The sequence below is a fragment of the Saimiri boliviensis genome, chromosome 10 (assembly GCF_048565385.1).
Source record: "Saimiri boliviensis isolate mSaiBol1 chromosome 10, mSaiBol1.pri, whole genome shotgun sequence".
NCBI lineage: Eukaryota > Metazoa > Chordata > Mammalia > Primates > Cebidae > Saimiri > Saimiri boliviensis.
In genome coordinates, this window is record NC_133458.1 from 28492060 (window position 1) to 28514138 (window position 22079).

The 22079-nt window shown below is 51.9% G+C and overlaps 1 protein-coding gene and 1 pseudogene across 5 annotated transcripts; one reads left to right on the forward strand and one right to left on the reverse strand.

The window, feature by feature from the left end:
- Positions 1-1494: 1494 nt before the first annotated feature.
- On the reverse strand, positions 1495-14479 carry IRF5 (interferon regulatory factor 5). 5 transcript variants are annotated; one of them, XM_010343163.3, is made up of 9 exons: positions 13551-14479; positions 8463-8668; positions 4849-5038; positions 4324-4385; positions 3838-3871; positions 3388-3663; positions 2798-3190; positions 2590-2708; positions 1495-2345 (listed from the first exon to the last, which is right to left on the reverse strand). In XM_010343163.3, the coding sequence occupies exons 2-9, from the start codon at positions 8655-8657 to the stop codon at positions 2100-2102; spliced, it is 1515 nt and encodes a 504-aa protein (XP_010341465.2). In that variant the 5' UTR covers positions 8658-8668; positions 13551-14479; the 3' UTR covers positions 1495-2099. The 5 variants fall into 5 exon arrangements, with proteins under 5 accessions (XP_010341465.2, XP_039328943.1, XP_074235189.1 ...); XM_039473009.2 differs by lacking the exon at positions 13551-14479 and adding an exon at positions 13336-13500; XM_074379088.1 differs by lacking the exon at positions 13551-14479 and adding an exon at positions 13336-13500 and having other exon boundaries at positions 8463-9825.
- Positions 14480-15262: 783 nt separating this feature from the next.
- LOC101029827 (large ribosomal subunit protein uL11 pseudogene) lies at positions 15263-15767 on the forward strand (annotated as a pseudogene).
- The last annotated feature ends 6312 nt before the right edge of the window (positions 15768-22079 follow it).

Here is a 22079-nt window from a genome sequence, read left to right on the forward strand (position 1 = left end):
GAGTTCAAGGTTGCACTATGGCACTCCAGCCTAAGCAACAGAGTGAGACCCTATCTCTAAAAACAAATGAGTACATCAGATAAGCCCAAACTGAAGGACATGCTTTAAGAAATTACCAGTATTCCTCAAAACCATCAAGATCAACAACAAGAAAAGTCAATATGGTGAAACCCCGTCTCTACTAAAAGTGCAAAAAATTAGCTGGGCATGGTGGCACGTGCCTGTAATCCCAGCTACTCAGGAGGCTGAGGCAGGAGAATTGCCTAAGCCCAGGAGGCGGAGGTTGCGGTGAGCCGAGATCGCGCCATTGCACTCCAGCCTGGGTAACAAGGGCGAAACTCCATCTCAAAAAAAAAAAAAAAGAAAAGTCTTAAGAAACTGTCATAGACCAGAGGAGTCTAAGACGTGACAAGTGAATGTAATGTTATATCTTGGATAGCATTCTGGAACCGAAAAAGGATATCAGAGAAAAACTAATGAAATCCAAGGAAGAAAGTTGAGTTGATCGTAATTGTCCACATGGTTTCGTTAGTTGTCTCAAGTGTGTCGTAGTAATGTAAGATGTTAACAACTGGAGAAAATGGGGGTACATAGGAACTCTATTAGGAACTTTTCCTTAAATCTAAAACCATTCTAAAATTATTTATTTAAAAAAATCTGTACAGGCACTTAACCATGTGAAAAGCTTCTCAGCCTTGCTCATAATGAGAAGTGGCACTGAGATACCATCTCACCTGTCAGGCTGGCAAAAATCTGAGCAGTGACAATATAGTCTGTGGATGAGGCTGTGGGGCAAGGTATCCTTGGACATTTATAGGGGTTTCATCCATTTGGTGTTCCTGTAACGGAAAACCTGAGGCTGGGTAATTTCTACAGAAAAAGGTATATTTGGCTCACAGTTCTGATGGCTGGGCATCAAGTTGGGCATCTGCATCTGGTAAGGGCCTGGGGTGGCTTCCACTCATGGCTGAAGGCAGAAAGGGGGCTGGAGTCTGCAGAGGTGACACAGGTGGGGGGTAGGTGCCAGGCTCTTTAACTGCCAGCTCTGGGAGGACTATCAGTGAGACCTCACTACTCCAACCTCAGGGGACAATATAATAAATACATTAAATATATCAGGATGCATTGCCCTGATATGTTTAATAGCACAGGAATATACATGAGGATGACAGACTTGAATGGTCCCAAATGCAGCTGCAATGCTAGCCTGTCTTTTTCCACCATTTCTTATGAGAAAACTGATTCTGACAGTTTTCTAGACTGTGCACAGATTTAAAATTCCACACCCTTGCTTCAGCCAGCTTCCTCCTGGAAAGCAAAGCCAGCCAGGTGAGTGTTTATGAAGGCCCAACTGACTCATCAGCCCAGAAGGCAGGCCCTCCCGATGCCAGTAGCCACAAGCAGGGGGCAGGTGCTCGGGGAACAGCTGGCATCCAAAACAGCCTGGCAGAGCAGCATGGGAGCAACTGGTAGCAGAAAAAAGAAACAGCTGAGTATGTTTTTAACATTTATTAATCCAAAAATACATACAAATTCTTTCTATCTCAGGTTCTTGGACTCTCAAGAAAAGGGGGAGCTGCCAGCCTTGAGCATCTGATGTGATACCTAAGTGGTCACTCATATCTATCTCAGAGGAGAGGAAGATGAGGAAGTGAGGCTCAAACCAGGGAAATCACGGCCATACTCTGCAGAGGCCTTGCGGGGGGACTTGGCTCACAACACTCTGGTTTTTTTTGCCAGAGGAAATGGGGCAATCACAAGAGTGGGCCATCCTTAGGCAATTCCTCCTGTAAACTAGGACCAAGGGTTGGGGGTTGGGGGGGGTTCCTTCCTTGCTCATGGCTGAGTTTCTCAGGAGCCAGGCTGACCAGACCAGAGAGAGCCCAGGAGAGAGAGGCCCGGGAACACAGAACCCTCAAAGCAAAGCTTTGAGCAGGAGCTCAGGCCTGTCTCCCTGCTCTTCTTGGCCCAAATCCACTTCCAGGAAACCCAGAGGTGGGACCCTGCAGCCAGCCAGGTGCTCACTGGGGCTGTCATACCTCCACATTAGTCTGCACAGCCACCCAGGAAGCCAGGGCCAGTCACCATCTGCAGCCTTGTTACTGCATGCCAGCTGGGTGTATAGTCCAGGGCCCCTGGCCAGCACCAAGGCCTGCCCCAGGAGGGGCCTGGGCCACAGGCTGCAACCGCTGCTGAGACTGCCAGATGTGATGAAGCTCCTTGAACTGCTCCACCATGCGGTCTTTGAGGTCTGGGTTTGAGATCTGTAGCCGGATACTATCTGCTGACCAAGATAGCTCCCCTGAGAACATCTCCAGCAGCATTCGAGCTGCTACAGGCACCACCTGGGAGGCAAAGAGGAGACAAGACAGGGAGACCCATGGCAGGGCTGCCAGATCCAGCTGTGCATGAGGGCAGCCATCAGGGGTGAGTAATAGACTGCATTCTCTGGCCCTGAGCCTTGATGGTCTCTGCCGGCCAAGTTCATGCTGTTTGGGGAGCCCTAAGCCTCCAGCCTGGGGCAAGAGACCTAGCCCCAGAATTCGCCAAAGTCAAGCCAAGACTGACTTTGGGGCAGGGGAGACGTACCTGTACAGTAATGAGCTTCTTCTCTCGGGGTTTGTGGTCAGGCCATTCTTCCCCAAAGCAGAGGAAGATCTCAAAGGGTGGTGGGGTGTTGGTCTGCCCCTTCTGGAACAGGATGAGCTCTGCATCAAGATCAAGGTCCCTAGTCAGAGGCTGGAACCGTGCTCCTGGGCAAGAGGTGGCCGGGAGGATCACGACTTCAGGCACTCACCATTGAGAAAGTGCTCCAGGCTGAAGAGCTTGGTCTTGACCTCCCGCTGGATGGGGTTGGGGCATGAGTCATGGGCTGAGGCACAAGGCCCGCTCCAGAACACCTTGCACTGACACAGGCGGATGGCATATAGGTCCTGGCCCTGGAGCTGGAGGATGAGCCCACGGTCCAGGACGTCCAGCAGCTGGTTCGTGTAGAAGCGCTGCTTGTCGCTGGGTATGTCCTCAGGGCTGGGGAAGCGCACTTGCTCCAGGCTTATGGGGCCGAAGAGTTCCACCTGCTCCTGGGTGGCCTCCAGCTGGCTGTAGAAGAGCCGGCAGCCGTGAGGGTTGCTGATGGTGAGGGCTCGGGGTGGCCGCCCCCGGTACTGGAACTTGATCTCCAGGTCAGTCACTGTGGGGCAGAAGGGCAGGCCCACCCCGTCCTTGAGCCCCACACCTCCCCATTCTGCCGCCCAGTGGCCAGGCCCAGCCCCATCAGCTCTACCACTTTCTCTCCCCACTCAAGGGGCTCCAGCACCCTCCACCCTCCTTACCAATCCTACCACCACCCCCAGCATTGCTTCCCCCTGCCCAGCCGTGGGTCCTTACGAGGCAGCATGTGGGGGCTGATCAGCAGGTCGGGCAGGAGCTGTTCGCCTACAGCGGGCAGGCTGGCAGCCAGGGGCCCAGGCTCCAGGACCTCAGGGAGAAGCTCCCTGAAGCCAGCAGGGTTGCCAAGGGGAGGAGCCAAGGGACTGGGGTCCGGAGCAGGGGGACCCAGCACCACGGATGGCTGCAGAGTAGGTGGTTGCAGAGTGGGTGGCCACTTGACATCCTCTTTGGGTAAAGAATAGGGTGCCATGGCGGGGCCTGGCGGCACTGCATCTAGAGAGTGTGTGTGGACGGCTGTCAGTGCCACCTCCAGGAACTGCCTCCTGGGCCCACCTACTCCCAGCCCTGGGCCGCCCCAGCCTCCCGTCAGCCTCCTCCCAGGTACCTATGGTACCTATAGCTCCTCCGTATACTAGACTCCCAACCACCACCACCTCCCGGCCTCACCTGTGAGGCTCAGACTTGGCAACATCCTCTGCAGCTGAAGGGATGCCAAAGGCCAAGGGGGAAGAGATAAGAGAGAAGGGAGGACAGGTTATTCCACTGAGCTGGGGAAATAACACTCGAGAACCATGAGGCTACTCCCCCAGCCTCAGCTTAGCCCATGTGGGATCCTGCCTGCGGTCCCAGCTCAGCCATCCCAGACAGGTCAGAAAAGCCCTGGGCCTCACTTTCCTCATTTGCCTTCTGCGGGGAGTCAGACCTACCAAGCCCAAACTGCTGCTCGGGTCACACACGCAGAGTAACGACAACGTCCTGGGAAGGAGCAGGTGGGGACTGTGCTCCTATCGTTCAGAATCCCAGGAGAAGAAACAGGAAGAGCCACTGAGAGGACCACAGGCCTCTAGGGGAGCCAGGCTTCGGAAACCTAAGGCCACTGGGACAGCAGAGAGCCGGCCCAGGGCCCCATCTGCCTCCCTGCCCCACTCTCACCTCTTCCTCTTCCTCCTCCTCCTCCTCTCCTGGAATAGAGTAATCCTCAGGGGGCTGCGACTCTGCACAGCGGGGAGAGAAAAGAAGGACAGTAAAGGAGTTGACGTCAGAGGAGGAGCCAGATTCCCCCGAGAGGCTGCCTGTAGCTCCTGTGCGGCTTCTGCATCCCCAGAGCTGCCCCAACACAGCGGGAGGAGGAGGGCACAGCCACCAGGATGGGGAAATACCTCCCCAACTCCATGGGTCATGAGACCTAGGCTGGAGCCAGAAGCCAGAACAAGGGCAATGGTAAGGAAGAAGAACTCAGGTCCCTGACTGCATGCCAAGCCATCCTGATCCACCAGTGACCCATCCCAGCCACTCCTGGAAGCCCTGGGTGTCATGACCTAGTGGAAGCCGTGGCAGTGTGTCCTGGACCACTGCACACTAGAGGGGCCCAGGCCTGCCCGCACTCAGCAGCTCATGGCTGGGGGCCGGGTCATTGCACAGCCTCCCAGGTGGCTCACACAGAGCTAGGCCTGATACCTGTGGGAGCAGGGCCATTGGAGCAGACCTCGTAGATCTTGTAGGGCTGAGGTGGCATGTCCCGGGGCCCATCGTAGATGAGGCGGAAGTCTCGGCTCTTGTTAAGGGCGCAGCGCAGGTTGGCCTTCCACTTGGCTGGATCGGCTTCATCCACCCCTTCAGTGTATTTCCCTGTCTCCTTGGCCCAGGCCTGGGGCAGGAAGAGACAGCTGACCACAGAGAATCTTGTCTCCACCACAGCCCCTGTCGGCTTCCCGTTCCATAGGAGACCCCACTGTGTGCGGAGACCTTCGGCCACAGGCTGAGTCTCACTGAGCCCAGACCTGGTTTGCAGCGTGGGGATCTGCCACAGTCCTGCCCCAGCCCTCAGGCTGCCAGCAAACTCCATGAAATCTAGGGGCTGTGAGATGTATCCACAGTCCCTGCTTCCAGGAAGATGAACTGGTGTGATCTCTAAGGACAGCATGGGGGATAAGAGCGAGCACTCTGGAGCCAGGCTGGGTCCGAATCTAGAATGTGCCCCCTGCCAGCTGTGTGCCAGGCCATGTCACTGCCTCCTTTTCTCTTGATCTTAGTGTCCACCTCATGGAGTGGCAGTGAAGACTCAAGGGGTTGATGTTGGCTGGACACAGTGGCTCACTCCTGTAATCCCAGCATTTTGGGAGGCTGAGGGGGGAGGATTGCTCGAGCCCAGGAGTTGGAGACCAGCCTAGGCAACATAGCAAGACTCTTGTCTCTACAAAAAAATACAACAAATTAGCTAGTCTCAACAAATTTTGAGACCCCATCTCAAAGAAAAAAAAGAAAAGTAGAGGAAATGCTAGTGCATACTTGCTTATATGTGCATAAAAACATCTCAGGAAAGCTAAAAAAGAAAATGACAACACTGCTGCCTCTAGGGAAAGGGAGTGGCTGGTGGTGAAACAGGATAGGAGGGAGATTTTTTGCTCTAAACCATTTATGACTTTTAATGTTGACTTGTGTGACTGTATTACCTATACAAAAATAAGAAATGGCTTAGTGATGGGCGCCTGTGGTCCCAGCTACTCAGGAGGCTGAGGTGGGAGGATTGCTTGAGCCGGAGAGATGGAGGCTGCAGTGAGCCGTGATTATGTGCTGCACTCCAGTCTGGGTGACAGAGTGATACACTGGCTCAAAGAAAATGAGTGGGTTTGATGTCCATAAAGCACTCAGAGCTACGCCTGCGCATAGCATGGGCTCAGTACACTGGAACTGTTGATATTATTTTGAATGGCAATTAGGTGAGATGAGGATTACCAATGTTTCTTTCTAACCCTTTAACCAAGCTATTTGATTTCTAGGAATTCATCCTAAATATCTTAGAAGAATTCACACAAAATATTGTACATACAAGGTTATTCACAGCGGCACTGCGTGTAAAAGATGACCCAAAATACCCAATGCAACATCCATCAGTGAGGGGCTGGTGAAATGATGGCCAACCCATTGAATGAAAATACCAGGCAGCACAAAAAAAAGAAAAAGCAGGAAACTGTTTATATGCTGACATGCAGCAATCGTCAAGAAGTACTAAGTACAGACGGATATGCAGACATCTAGCGTTTCTTATGAAAAGTAGAGGAGGCTGGGCACAGTGGCTCGTGCCTGTAATCCCAGAACTTTGGGAGGCCGTGGTGGGTGGATCGTGAGGTCAGCAGTTAGAGATCAGCCCGATCAACATGGTGAAACCCCATCTCTACTAAAAATACAAAAATTAGCCAGGCATGGTGGCATGCACCTATAATCCCAGCTACTCGGGAAGCTGAGACTGAAGAACTGCTTGAACACGGGAGATGGAGATTATGGTGAGCCAAGATCACGCCACTGCACTCCAGCCTGGGCAACAGAGCGAGACTCCATCTCAAAAAAAAAAAAAAAAAAAAGGAAAAAGAAAAAAGTAGAGGAAATGCTAGTGCATACTTGCTTATATGTGCATAAAAACATCTCAGGAAAGCTATAAAAGAAAATGACAACCCTGCTGCCTCTAGGGAAAGGGAGTGGCTGGCGGTGTACATCCTAGCATTCCTGGAGAGAGCACAGTGGCTTGCGCCTGTACTACCAGCTACTCAGGAGGCTGAGGTGGGAGGATCACTTGAGCCCAGGAGCTTGAGACCAGCCTGGGCAACAAAGTGAGACCTCATCTTTACAAAAATCAAAATCAAACAATTAGGCTGAGCATGGTGGCTCATGCCTGCAATTCCAGCACTTTGGGAGACTGAGGCAGGTGGATCATGAGGTCAGGAGTTCAAGACTAGCCTGGCCAAGACGGTGAAACCTCATCTCTACTAAAAATTAAAAAAAAAAAAAATTAGCCGATGTGGTGTCGGGTGTCTGTAATCCCAGCTACTTGGGAGGCTGAGGCAGGAGGATTGCTTGAATCCAGGTGGGAGAAGTTGCCGTGAGCCAAGATTGCACCACTGCACTCATCAGGGAGACAGAGCAAGACTCCATCTAAGAAAAAAAAAAAAAATTAGCTGGGCATGGTGGCATGCACCTGTAGTCACAGCTCCTCAGGAAGCTGAGGCTGGAAGATCACTTGAGCTGAGTTGAAGGTTGCAGTGAGCTATGACTACACCACTGCTCACCAGTCTAGGCAACAGAGCAACACCTCATCTCTTAAAAAAAAAAAAAAAAGGGTACATATGTATAATTGTTATATGTCAATTAAAAAAAAAAAGATTGGGCCAGACGCAGTGGCTCACACCTGTAATCCCAGCACTCTGGGAGGTCGAGGTGGGCAGATTGCTTGACTCTAGGAGTTTGAGACCGGCCTGGGCAACATAGCAAAGCCTCTAATAAAAGTACAAAAAAATTAGTCAGGTGTGGTGGCAGGCACTTGTAATCCCAGCTACTTGGGAGGCTGAGATGGGAGACTCACCTGAGCCTAGGAGGTTGAGGTTGCAGTGAGCAATTTAAAAATAAAAATTTTAGAACAATGATGGGTGGATTTTTGGCTTCCTTTAGCATATGTGTACACTGAACATATTACCCTCATGAGTAACAGAAGTGAGACAAGAGCAAACAGTGAGTATGATGAGTTACGGGAAAGTCTTCAGGGGACCCTTAGTCCCCACATTGCTCTGAGGTGCAGGTTGGAAGAGATGTGCCCTAGGCCGGGCACGGTGGCTCACCCCTGTAATCCCAGCACTTTGGGAGGCCAAGGCACGCAGATCACCTGAGGTCAGGAGTTTGAGACCAGCCTGACCAACATGGTGAAATCCTGTCTCTACTAAAAATACAAAAATTATCTGGTGTGCTGGCGAGCACCTGTAGTCCCAGATATTCAGGAGGCTGAGGCAGGAGAATTGTTTGAACCCAGGAGGCAGAGGTTGCAGTGAGCCGAGATTGTGCCATGCACTCCAGCCTGGCTACAGAGTGAGACTCCATCTCAAAAAAAAAAAAGAAAAAAGAAAAAAGAAAAGCTGTGACCTGTGGCTATGTCTGCATTCCCTTCGTCCGGGCCTGGTGTCCACAGCAGCACGGTAGCTAGGTGAGTGGCCAGCCTTGAGGAGCTGTCTGTGTATGTTGTGTGTACTGCTGTTCTAGGGACTGGGTACCCTGGAGGTCCAGACAGCCTCCTTGCCCGGGCTTACCTTGAAGATGGTGTTATCTCCATCCTGACTGGGACCATGCCTTGTGGCATGCCTCCAGGGGATGTAGAAGAATTTCTTTTCCCCATTGACCCATTGAAGCCCTGGGTACTGGCAGCTGTTCACCTGGGCTACCAGCCAGGGCTTCAGCCGCACGCGGCGGGGCGGGGTGGGAGCCCCTGGGATGGACTGGTTCATGGCAGGAGGGTCTGCAGGAGAAAGCCAGAGGGCGCTCAGCAGGTCTGCAGGTGGATGGCAAAAGGGTGCTCAGAGGTCAAGCTATGGGCCCTAAAGTATAGTCTCTCTAGTCCATCTAGGTATTTAAGGCCAACTGTCTTTTCCAAGGATCAACTTTCTTGTTAGTGTCACAGAATTTTGTGTTTGGGGGAAGGCAAGGAAGAGTTATGAGTCAGTGAATGCTGTGGGTGCCCCCCAGCCAATGCCCTTTACCAGGCAGGGGCATCCATCCTCCAGCTGCTAACAGCAGTGAGCAGCCCCTTGGCCAGAGAACTGCCTTCCACTGCTCACAACACAGGTTAGGCCCACCCCTCGCTCTGCGGGGACAGCTACAGTCAGTGACTGCCCGATGCTAGGGACAAAAGCCGGCTGTCTTGTCTCAAGCTGGGCTACCTGGGGCAGTGAGCGCTCCCATGGGCTCAGCCTGAAGCCAGCCTCCCTCTCAGTCCACATCCCCGTTTCAGTTCTTCTCTGCCCCTGAGAATCCCCTCTGGAGATGCCCTCAACAAGAATCTCATCTTGGCGGGGGGTGATGGCTCATGCCTGTAATGCCAGCACTTTTGGGAGGTCAAGGCAGGCAGATCACCTGAGGTCGGGAGTTCAAGACCAGCCTGAGCAACATGGAGAAACCCTATCTCTACCAAAAATACAAAAAATTAGCCGGGCGTGGTGGTACATGCCAGTGATCCCAGCTACTCAGGAGGCTGAGGCAGGAGAATCACTTGAACCTGGGATGTGGAGCTTATGGTGAGCCGAGATAGAGCCATTGCACTCCAGCCTGGGCAACAAGAGTGAAAAAAAAAAAAAAATCTCATCTCAAGCTCCCAGGGCACCTGGAGGAAAGCAGAACATGTGAATGGAGGCTGGGTTTCCACACCAAGTTCTCAGAGCTACCTTTCTTCCTCAGTTTCCCTCTGGAAGGAAGTTCCCCAGTCTCGACATCTTTAGAGAAATCCTATCAACCAACTCAACCTACCTCCAATGACAGCAGCCACCAAACTGAGATGTTACCACTCCAGGGCCCTTCATCTCCTAGATTCCTGGTCCTGCTCCCCTTCTCCTCCCAGTGGACATGCATTCGTGCAGCACTTAGGAAGGCCCTAACACCTGCCAGAGCCTGTTAGGAAGACTGCAGGAAGCAGAGGCCACGGCTGTAACCGCTACCTACCCACAGGCTGGAGCCCTGCTTCCCAGGCCACAGCCTCGCTGCCTCCCTGGAGTCAGGCAGGTGGGACCCTGCCTCCTCCCTCCACCTGCCCAATTCCCTCTCCAGCCCAGAACTGGAAACACTCCACAGTCCTGAGCCCCCTTCTGTCCTTCTCTCCTCCCCTTACCCATGCCCTTGGCTTTTCATTTGAGACCCCAGCGTGGAAGACAGAACTGGGCCATTGTACAGCACAGCCCATCAGAGGTGAATGTGTTGCTCAGTAAGTAAGAAGCAAAGATTTGAGCTGAACTCCCTCTGTCTTTCCAGGCCTGCTTGGACCTTGCAGCACAGAGCCTCAGTTTCCTCTGAAATTCACTGCCCAGTACATTTTGGGGTTGCACCTGCCTAGTGCCGTCTCTGAGCTGTTAGCATCTCGCTTCGCAGGCCTCCCTCAGAGCCCAGCTTGGCTGCCTATATCCTGAAAGAGGTAAGGCAGGCGCTGGCCTGGCCACTGGGCTGGGACAGGGAGGTGTTCAGAACCCTCCAGCCCTGTCCCGGCCTCAGAACATGGGGGCTCAGTTCCGCTTTCTGCCCCAGCCACCACCCAACCACAGGGGAAATGAAAGTGGCCAGGCTGGGACAACTCAGAAGCCAGACTCACTGTGGGCTGAGGGAGGGAAGGGATGTAGAGAAAATTCATGATTTGGTCCCCCAGACAAAATTTCCAACCTCCCACCCAGAGCTGTTCCCTGCCCCCCAAACCTGCAGGCAGTCATTATGCATTTAGTGTGGTTTGTAGCAAGAGTGTGCCCCCACCCATTTTTGTATTTGTAGACCCCTGAGAGGCCTTGGCCCTAAAATAGAGGGGTGCCAGTCACCAGCAGCACACAATTCTGGCTGAGTGAGGGTGGCTGGAGGAAGCTCTGTCTGCGCAGAGTCAGGGAGAGCTTCCTTGATGACGCCCTGGGCTGAGGCTGTGCCAGTGCTGGTGGAACTGGGGAGATCAGAGGGGATGCCTGTCTGCCCTCTGCTGTTGGTCCAGCAGTCTAGACCTGCCCAATGTGGCTTTTTTTTTTTTTTTTTAAGACAGTTTCATTCTTGTGGCCCAGGCTGGAGTACAGCAGCATGAGCTCGGCTCACTGCAACCTCTCCTCCCCAGTTCAAGCAATTCTCCTGCCTCGGCCTCCTGAATAGCCGGGACTACAGTAGCACGCCACCATGCCCGGCTAATTTTTTGTATTTTAGTAGAGACAGGATTTCACTGTGTTGCCCAGGCTGGTCTCAAACTCCTGAGCTCAGGCAATCCGCCCTGCTTGGTCTCCCAAAGTGCTAGGATTACAGGCATGAGCCACTGCACCCGGCCAACACGGCTGTATAATGCAGAACAAGGTTTTGAAATGACTACTCCGGCCTCAGCGTCAGAGGGCAGCATCCATACAGGCAGCTTAGGGAGGGGTGTGGAGTAGGAGCCCCCGAGACATGCCTGGCTGTGCTGAGTGAGGGTCTGTCCACCATGCCACAGAAGGGACTCAGCCTCTAGACTTCTGCCTGCAGCCAGGTCCACATGAGCTCTAACCCAAGCAGCCTTCATCCTCCCAGAAGCTCCCTCCTTCCCTGAAAAGGGCTAGGTCTGATTCAGACCACCGCAATCAAGGCCCATGACTTTGGAAGTTCGGTGTCAGAACAGGTCTGCTGTCTCAGGCTCTAGAGGCTCTGGGTGAAATGTATACAGCCTTAGACCTAAGTCTATGGACCTGAGCCCCTGAAAGGAGGGAAATCCAACAGCTGAGGGCCTGAGGAAGCCCCCACAAGTGGGTGAGGCAGCAACGCATCCAGGGGGCGCCCTAGAGGCCCTGCTGAGGTGGGAGAGCCGGGAGCTCAGCCCAGGGCCCTGCTGGAGCCCAGGAGACTGTGCCCCACCATCACCCAGGAGCTGCAAGGCTTAGGAACCAGGGGGCCACTGGGGGAGGGAGGAAGTGCCACAGCCGTCCTTGATCCTCATAAGAGTGGCCAGACAGCAGGCTCCCTGCTGCGCCCAGGGTTGGTCTGGATCACATGTCTCCTTGCAAACCCACACCCAGCTCAGGGAGAGGACAAGGAGTTCCCTGTACAGGCCCTGACCCTAAATCCCAGGCCTCCAGGTGATCTGCCCACACCCTGGGCCCTGCTGCCCCCCTGGTCCAGATAGGCTGAGGCTCTGGGCAGCAGGTGCCCAGAAGAAGCTTCATTCTGTTTCCTCCCAGGGGCATGGTGGGGGAAGACCAGGGTACAGGGGGAAAACACCAAGTTGGGCCTTTAGATAAAAAGGGGTGATTTCCCAGTGCCTCCCTAGACTCTTGGAGTCCCTCAGCCCCAGCACCCCAGGCGCCATAACTACTGGGAGTGTGGGCAGGAAGGAGGTTCCTACGTCCATACAGCCGAGCCCTCTCTGGTCCTGGTTACTTATCCCCACTCTGGGCCCTCCGGAAGCCCAGGCCCAGGCCAGTCCTCCGCCCCTGCCCCCGCTCCCCTCCAGCCCTACGCCTCCCGCCGGCTCCACTGGGGCACACCCCCTGGGTTAGCCCGCAGAACCGCCCCCACCTCCGGGGCCTCTGGACCGCTCCTCCTGCTGTTAGAGGAGCAGCACCCCGCTGTGCCCAGCGTGGCTGCGAGGTTGGGAAAGTCCCCCACTCCCGCCTCTGCTCCCGGTACCCGCTCTTGCCCCTCCTGGGGTCCGTAGATCTCGCCATTTACCCGCGCATTGCGGCCACGCTAGTCTTACTTTTCCTCCACGTTTAGCCTCTTCATTGTTGCCGCCTTAAATTCTGGGACAGGCCCTACAGAAACCAGCTCAGGAACTATTGCGCCCCATCCTTCTCCGCTGCTCTGGGGCCCGGCGTCTATCATTCCCTGCCACCAGCCCAGGGACGCCGCCTCTACCTGACACCGTCTTCCCCCAAACTCTAGCATAATTCCTGCTATCGGCCTCAAGATCCCGGGGGATGAACGTTTTAACCTGAACCTCTTTTCCGAAAGGGTGAAGGTGGCCCGGGAAGAGCGAGGGCGAGTGCATCGAAAGTAGGGATCGGGCTTCGCTCCTAGGTGGTCCAAGCCAGCCTCCTGCGGGGCGTCCGGTAGCCCTCAACCTGGGCGATGGCGAAGGGGAAGGAGAGCCCCAGAGTTGGCGCCCCCACCCATAGCGGTGCCGACTCCGCCGCCTGGGCCTCGGGGCTCCCCGGGCGCCATCACCCCAAACTGACCGGGACGTGGAAGACGCCTTGGAGGTCCCAGGCCGGCGGGGCGCGCCCTGCTGTAGGCACCCACCCGAGCTCGGTCTCCAGGCGCAGCTGGACGCGGAACCCGCCCTACTCCAGTCCTCATCCCGCCGCCCACAGTCGCCTGGGGGGCGCGGGCCTGGGGCAAGGCCTGGACTTGGGGGTGGGCAATAGCTGGTACCGCTCCCGCCACCCTACGGGCGGGACGCGGAGAGAGCGCGCGGCGGCCGGGACCCACCTGTCTGCGGTGCGCCTGCGTGGCTGCGCCCGGGAGCACCGGCCGGGCGGCGGGGCCAAGCTGAGGTCTGCCCCGGCTGCGCCTCCCGCCGGTCCGCCAACCGCCCGGGCACTTCCGCGTCTCGCCGCCCCCGCCCCTGGGCCGCGGCTGCCGATCTCCGGGTGAGGGCAGTGCCCCGCCCCGCCCCGTGGATCCACTCCGGGGCCCGCACTGACCTGGCGACTGCGGATCTGCGCTGAGCCTCGGGCCAGGCCCGGGGCCTCCAGGGAGATGCCAGACGGCGCGGTGCCCTAGACCGGCCACTGGCTCTTTTGGCAATCTAGAACCTCAAAACTGTCATTTGACAACCCCGTACCTCCCGCTGCGGTGCTCGGTTGGGCCCTGGGAGAGGGTGGGGTGTTTCCCCACTCTAGACCTCCGGGGCTGCGCACAAATGAGGGCGCGGTGTGGCGGACTCGAAGCCCCAGGCTCTCCTCTCGCCTGCCTGCACCCCTGGCGAGGGTGGCTCTCGCCCCAGCACACAGTCGCTGGCACCAGGATCCAGACATCCCTTCCTGACGTGCTTGCAGGCGAGATTCCTCCAGCCACTCTGTACCTTTCTCATCCTCACTCCCTGCTCCTGTCTTGCGCCAGCTCGCCTCTCAAGTCGTCTTCCACTCACCCCGGGGCTGGGCGGCGAGACGCGGAAGTGCCCGCGCGGTTGGCGGACCAGCGCTGTGGTCTCCTGTCCCACGTCCTCTCACTGCTACCTTGACCGTCCACTGAACCGTTTTCGATTCCATTAAGACCCTCGCCTGAGGGCCTCTACCTTAATACCTCCTGTTTCTTCTGCTGGAATGTTCTTTGCTTGGTAACTCTTGCTCTTCAAAATTTCTGTTTCAGCATCACCTTCTCTGGAAAGTCTGCCTTGACTGCCCCTCCCAGGTGGGGTTTCAGGGGTGCAAAGAGCTCCCTGGTGGATTTCGATTATGATTTTGTTTTGGATTGCCGGGAGCTTGGTCTAGGTCTGGCTGCTCATCACACAGAAAGCCTATCACTGAGATAGCGAGTATTGCCAGGGAAGAAGGCTTCATTGTGGTTACATCAGCCGGTGAGAGGGCAGACAAACCTCCAATCCGTCTCTCCTCCTGACTGAAGTTAGGCACTTACATATATAGCAGGGAAGGAAAACAGAGGGACAAAGAGGAAGGACTGTCAACAGGCGGTAGGTGTACCAATGTATCGCAAGCTTCAGTTCTATGAGCATCTGGCTTTTTGGAAAATTGGGTGGGTTTCAGTTTTGATGTCTGATATCTCAAAGACCCACTCCTGTCTTTTCATTGTTCTTTTTTTTCTTTCTTTTCTTTTTCTTTTTTTTTTTTTTTTTTTTTTTTTTTTTTTTTTTTTTTGATATGGAGTCTTGCTCTGCCACCCGGGCTGCAGTGCGGCAGTGCGATCTCAGCTCACTGCAACCTCTGCCTCCCTGGTTCAAGTGATTCTCCTGCCTCAGGCTCAGATGAAGTTTCACCATGTTAGTCGGGCTGGTCTCAAACTCCTGACCTCAGGTGACCCGCCTGCCTCGGCCTCCCAAGGTGCTGGAATTACAGGTGCGAGACACTGGGCCTGGCCTAGCTTTGTATTTTTAACAAATAAAGTAGTATTTGTTGATGAATCAGGACTTTAACCTTCCCTCCCCTCCCTTCTCCTGGGTTGAACTTCGACAAGTTTAAAAAAGACACTCATGTGTTGTGTTTCTTTCTCTTTTGTATCTCTCCCTCTTCCCTGACCTTTGTAGTCATAATATGAAGTAGAAATATCATTATATATAAATAATTTATTATTTGTATCTGCTAAATATTTCATTATTTCATATTTTTTAAATTTAAAGTATGGATGGGAAAGTGTGAATAGGTAGATTGTTTTGTATTTCTTTCTTTAAAAATGAAATTGCTGCTTTCAGCTTTCAGCTTGGAGGAGGCCAAGGTGCAACTTTCTTCAATTGTCCTGAATCCGGGTTCATCTGACACCAGCCGCCTCTACCATGCCGCCGAAGTTCGACCCCAACGAGACCAAAGTCGTATACCTGAGGTGCACTGGGGGTGAAGTCGGTGCCACTTCTGTGCTTGCCCCCAAGATCTGCCCCCTGGGCCTGTCTCCAAAAAAGGTTGGTGATGACATTGCCAAGGCAACGGGTTACTGGAAGGGCCTGAGGATTACAGTGAAACTGACCATTCAGAACAGACAGGCCCAGATTGAGGTGGTGCCTTCTGCCTCTGCCCTGATCATCAAAGCCCTTAAGGAACCACCAAGAGACAGAAAAGAAACAGAAAAACATTAAACACAGCGGGAATATCACTTTCGATGAGATTGTCAACATTGCTTGACAAATTTGGCACCAATCTTTAGCCAGAGGACTCTCTGGAACAATTAAAGAGATCTTGGAAGATGGCTGATTACTAGCAGCTCAGAATTGTAGCTCCCAGTGAAAGCACAGAGAACGAGGGGACGCCACAGTTTCAGACGAATTTTTGTTGCTCACGGACCAGGAGATTCCCAGAAGAGGAGCCCCACAGGTGGGTCCCCATTGCGACTCTTGTGGCCAGCCCGGCGGTTCTTGGTGCAGAGTAAACGGGACTGGGTCCCCTTTTGGTCGACGTTTGGAGCTCTGGGAAGGCAGAGTCGCCTATTCAGCTGATTGAAAAAGGGACTCAAGAAGAAAGCCAGACTGGAGATTCCTGGGCACAAAAGCACCACGAATCTTAACACCGCTGTTTTGGCCAGTGCAGTGGGTTGCTCAGATTCTGGCCCTGGGAATCAACAAGTTGGACATCCACTCAGAGATCTAATTTGAAAGTCAGTCATTACAAAGATGACAGGTGGATAAATTTACAATGATGGGAAGAAACCAGCATAAAAATGCTGAGAATACCCAAAATCAGAACGCCTCTGCCTCCACAGGGGATCACAGTTCCTCATCAACAAGGGAACAAGGCCTGATGGAGATTGAGTGTGTTCCATTAACAGATTTAGGCTTCAGAAGGTGGATAATAAGAAACTTCTGTGAGTTAAAAGAACATGTTCTAGCCCAATGTAAAGAAACTAAGAACCTTGAAAAAAGGTTTGATGAAATCCTAACGAGAATAGACAATCTAGAGAGGAATATAAGTGAATTAATGGAACTGAAGAATATAATACGAGAACTCCGTGAAGTATGCACAGGTTTTAACAGTCGAATTGATCAAGCAGAAGAAAGGATATCAGAGGTCGAAGACCAACTCAATGAAATGAAACGAGAAGACAAAATTAGAGAAGAAAGAGTAAAAAGGAACAAGCAAAGACTCCAAGAAATATGGGACTATGTGAAAAGACCTAATCTACGTTTGATAGATGTACCTGAATGTGACGAAGAGAATGAATCCAAGCTGGAAAATACACTTCAGGATATTATTCAGGAAAAATTTCCCAACCTAGCAAGGCAGGAAAATATTCAACTCCAGGTAATACAGAGAACACCACAAAGATATTCCTCAAGAAGAGCAACCCCAAGGCACATAATCGTCAGATTCAACAGGGTTGAAATGAAGGAGAAAATACTAAGGGCAGCCAGAGAGAAAGGTCAGGTTACCCACAAAGGGAAGCCTATCAGACTTACAGCAGATCTTTCAGCAGAAACCCTACAAGCCAGAAGAGAGTGGGGGCCAATATTCAACATCCTTAAAGAAAAGAACTTTCAACCAAGAATTTCACATCCAGCCAAACTAAACTTCATAAGTGAAGGAAAAATAAAATTTTTTGTGAACAAGCAAGCACTCAGAGATTTCATCACCACCAGGCCTGCTTTACAAGAGCTTCTGAAAGAAGCAGTGTACACAGAAAGGAACAACCAGTATCAGTCATCCCAAAAACTTACCAAAACGTAAAGAGTATCTCCATAATGAAGAATCTATATCAACGAATGGGCTAAATAGCCAGCTAGCATTAAATGACAATATTAAACTCACAAATATCAATATTAATCCTAAATTTAAATGGATTAAATGCCCCAATCAAAGACACAAGACAGGCAAATTGAATAAAAAGTCAAAACCCATTGGTTTGATGTATCCAGATCCATCTCATAAGCAAGGACACACAAAGACTTAAAACAAAGGGTTGGTGGAAGACTTACCAATCAAATGGAGAGGAAAAAAAAAAAAAGAAAGAAAGAAAAAAGAAAAACAAAAGAAAAAGAAAACAGGAGTTGTAACTTTTGTCTCTGACAAAAAAGACTTTAATAGTAACAAAGACTAAAAGAAACAAAGAAGGACATTACATAATGGTAAAAGGATCAATGCAACAACAGGAGTCAATGGTCATAAATATATATGCACCCAGTATAGGAACACCCAGATACATAAGACAATTCCTTAATGACTTATAAAGAGACTTGGACTCCCGAACAATAATAGCGGGGGAAACTTTGACACCACATTGTTAGTATTCGACGAATCAACGAGATAGAAAATTAACAGGGACATCTATGATTTGAACTCAGACCTGGAACAAGTAAACTCAGTGAATATTTATAGAATTCTTCACCCCAGGTCCACAGAACATACATTTTTCTCAGTATCATATTACACCTATTTTGAAAGCTACCACATAATTGGAAGTAAATCACTCTTCAGCATTTGCATAGCATTTCACAGACTTAAATGAAATATTGATTGGCTGTTTGTTTGTTATTTTCTTCCCTTATTCCTTCCTGTCTCAGCTGTTATGCACAATTATCGGCATAAAAGAGGTTTTTAATACCTATTTTTAGATTGCATTCCAGCCTGGGCAATAGAACAGGACTCCTGTTCTCTCTCCCCCTTTCTCTTTCTCTTTCTTTCTTTCAAAAAAAAAAAAACAAACAAACAAAAAAACAAACAAACAAACAAAAGAACTATAAGCTATTTATAAGCATGACATTTAGTTGACTAAAAAAAAAAAAAGTGAGGAGCGAAACTTTTTTTCAGTTTTTATTTAACTGTTACTGTAATGTTTTGAGAAGTCTTAGTCTTCACAATGATGCAAAAGATTAATCATTTGCCTGGCTTTTCATTTAATAAGGTGTAACTTAGAAATAAAGTAGTATTCTTGCTAAAAGTTTCTATGGATTGTTTTTGCTATGGCTTCTCAAGGTACTCAATATTTAAATAGTTTTTTTTCCTTATATGAAATAATTTTTATGAAATAAGTGAAAATATAATTTGTGTATTATTGATAATCATGAAAAAAAAAAAAAAAGAAGAGAGATCCTGGGGACCGCCCAGTCTGTGGGCCGTAATGTTGGTGGCCGCCACCCTTATGACATCATAGATGACATCAACAGTGGTGCTGTGGAATGCCCAGCTAGTTAAGAAGCACAAAGGAAAATATTTCAATAAGGGTCATTTAACAACAACAACAACAACAACAACAACAACAAAATGAAATTGCTAGGCCAGGCACGGTGGCTCACTTCTGTAATCCCAATACTTTGAGAGGCTAAAGCAGGCAGATCAGTTGAGTCCAAGAGTTCAAGACCAGCCTGGGCAACATGGCAAAACTTCGTTTCTACAAAAAATACAAAAATTAGCCTGCGTGGTGGCATGTACCTATTGTCCCACCTACTTGGGTGGCTGAGGTGGGAGAATTGCTTGAACCCAGGAGGCACACCACCACACTCCAGCCTGGGCATAGAAGTGAGACCTTATCTCAAAACGATAATAATAATAAAATGAGATTGCTATTTCATTGAAAGTGGATCCCCACAAAATGGGAATCTTTTTCACGGGAGGTCAGTTATGCTGAATAGGGCCAGGTGTGGTGGCGCATGCCTGTAATCCCAGCACTTTGGAAGGCCAAGGCAGGTGGATTACAAGGTCAAGAGATCGAGATCATCCTGGCAAACATGTTGAAACCCTGTCTTTACTAAAAGTACAAAAATTAGCTGGGCGTGGTGGCACATGCCTGTGGTCCCAGCTACTCGGGAGGCTGAGGCAGGAGAATTGCTTGAACCCGAGAGCTGGAGGTTGCAATAAGCCGAGATTATGCCACTGTACTCCAGCCTGGCAACAGAGCGAGACTCCATCTCAAAAAAAAAAAAAAAAAAAGTTATGCTTAATAGAAAAATATTCTATGTTGGTCCCGAAAATACATTTGGAGCAACAGCTAAGAGGAGCCTTCTTTTATTGTCAAATGCTCCTCACCCACTCTGAGGGACCGTGAGACCCTAGGATTCTGCCCCCTGCCCCCTTCCCACTGTCCATCTTGCTCAAGTGAGGCTCCTCCTTTAGAAGCCCCTCCCTCTGAACCTCAAGAATCAACAGTGGCTGCATGCAGAGAAGCCGCTGGCACCTGGCTTTGCCGTGTTCCAGCCATGCAGCCTTAGGCAGATCCTCGAATCTCATTTCCTTGTCTCTGAAAGGGGGATGATGGTGCCGAAGTCACAGCAATGATACGGGGCTCCAGGAATAGAGGCTGTGCAGGGAGCTCAACTTGGCTTGGGTCCTGCCCCCCCTCCACTGAAAGAACCTGAGCCAGGATCTACCTGGGACCAGAGGCGGGAGGCACGGGAGGAAGGAAGGACAGAGCAGCACTGCAGTGCTTCCAGGATCCGGGATCCCCTGGCCTCCCAATGTCATCCTGGGGGTGGAAGGGCAAGCAGAGGGGAAGTGAAACCACACCCGGCCCCTGCGTGAGCACTCCCACTTCCCCCTGATGGGGCAGGAGGCACTGGGGACAGGGAGGTATGTCCCCACTCCCCACTCCCCATGGTGAGATGGCCCCTGCCACCACTTCCCCTGGCTGGGGCATCACAGACTGACAGTGTGGTAGGAGGCACCCTCCCCTGACTTGAGTAGAAACTACGCTGTGTGAGCCCAAGCAGAGTGGGGTGGCAGGGGTGGGGGAGAAGGGAAGCCCATGTCACCAAAGGGAACTGAAAGAAACCCAGAGGCCCACAGGGCAGCTGAACAATATACCACAGCTCTGGAGCAGCCCGGTCAATGCAGCCTGAGTGGGTGATCATTGCCTTTGCCTCTCTAATCCTCCTCCGCAGGAAACCCACCCTCTCAGGCCTGGGCTCTCGGGGTTCCCTAGGCTGCCTGTCCTATTTCTCGGAAAGCCTGAGTTTCTGAGAACTTGTTGGCTGGACATCGGGCTCTGAGGTCAACAGGTCTGAGTCAAATCCTCGCTCTGCAACTTAGAATTGTGTGACCTGAGCAAGCCAACCACTCCCCCGGAAGCCCCATTTCCCATCCGTAAAGGAGAATGGTAACACCAGTGTTGCAGATTGGCTGTAAGTCTACACTCAACAATGCCTGTCGGGCATGTTGTACCTGCCAGGATAAAGTGGCGGACAATTTCTACTTTGTCTGAAAACCCTTGCCCTCCCGGAGCTTCCATTCTGCAGAGTAAGATAGTCAATAAATCCTCAAGTAATGAAATTGGGTGAGGGCTTGAGGGGCTCCTCACAGGCTATGGCTTTGCTAGGGACAGTCACAGGAGGGTTCACGTCTGAGGCATGACAGTCTGACTTAGGTTTTAACACTTCTGGCTCTTGTCTTTGAAGTGTTCATTTGCTTTGAAGTTGCCGGCACATAGAAGTGGTATCTTTTTTAGGATTAGTGCCCAGGACACCACAACTGGGTCTTCCTCCTCATTTCTTACTAACGTCAGCTCAGCTTTTTGGGGTGTAACCTGGAAGTCCCCCATTCAGCCAGCACTGTCACATGGACACCTCTACTCGGAGTCCCCACTGCCCAGTCCATGGCTCTGTCTTCACATGGCCTGTCGAGGAAGCTGCCCGAGCCCTTGCTCCAGGCCCTGACAGGTCACCTGTCCTCTCTGATGCCCTGCCTCCTGGCTCCCGCCCTTGTCCGTGGACTCTGTGCTGGCTCCACCTCTCCTCCAGGCCTTGGATCTACAGTTCAAGCAAACCCTGAAATCCACAGAAACTTCCCCAAAACTCTAGTCTCTGCTGACCTCCTGTACCTACCACTCTTTCTCACCTAAACCCTCAGCTCTTGGGGTTTCACTCTTGCCTAGATTTCTCACTATTCCCTTTAAATAAACATGCTGAAGCCCTCTCTCCTTCTGGGATTCCTCTCCCAACTCAGCTCCTTAGGTCTTCACTCCCTGCCGCCATCCCCCTCCCCGGAGGGCCTCCACGACACCCGCCCAGAGGTTCCCTCCTCCCCTACTGGCTGCACATGGTCTAATTCAAGTGCTTCTAAAATTTGCTTAGCTCAGCACTGTGCTCAAACCACTTCCCTCCCGGCTCCTGGGCTTTGTTACGGAAGGGGTGGGGACATCCATCCTTCCTGCATGTCTCAAGGGCTCGCTGTGGAGCACGAGGCACCTGGACAAGGAGGAAAGGGAAGAGGACAAAGTCCAGCTGGAGACCCCAGTCTTCCAGGGCCCCTGCTTTACAGGAACAGATGCCAACCCAGCCCCACAGGTGCCAGCTGAGGACCTCCAGTGTGCTCTTTTGTCCCAGAATGATCTGTGGTTGAAGCTCAGCATCAGGTGTCCCAGCCAGGCCCATGGGGTCCACCCATCTTTGATATGGGGTGCATCTCCGGCCCCCTCGGAAGCATTTCTGAGCCAGATTCATCTCAAGCTCCTGCAGCTTAGAAACAAGGTGAGGGCTGCTTCCTGGGCAGGACGGTGGTCCCTCCCAGGTGGGCTCAGGTAGGAAAAGGGGAGAGACTCGATCTCTCCAGGATGGTAGGGCCAGCCCAAGGGCGTGGGGTGCT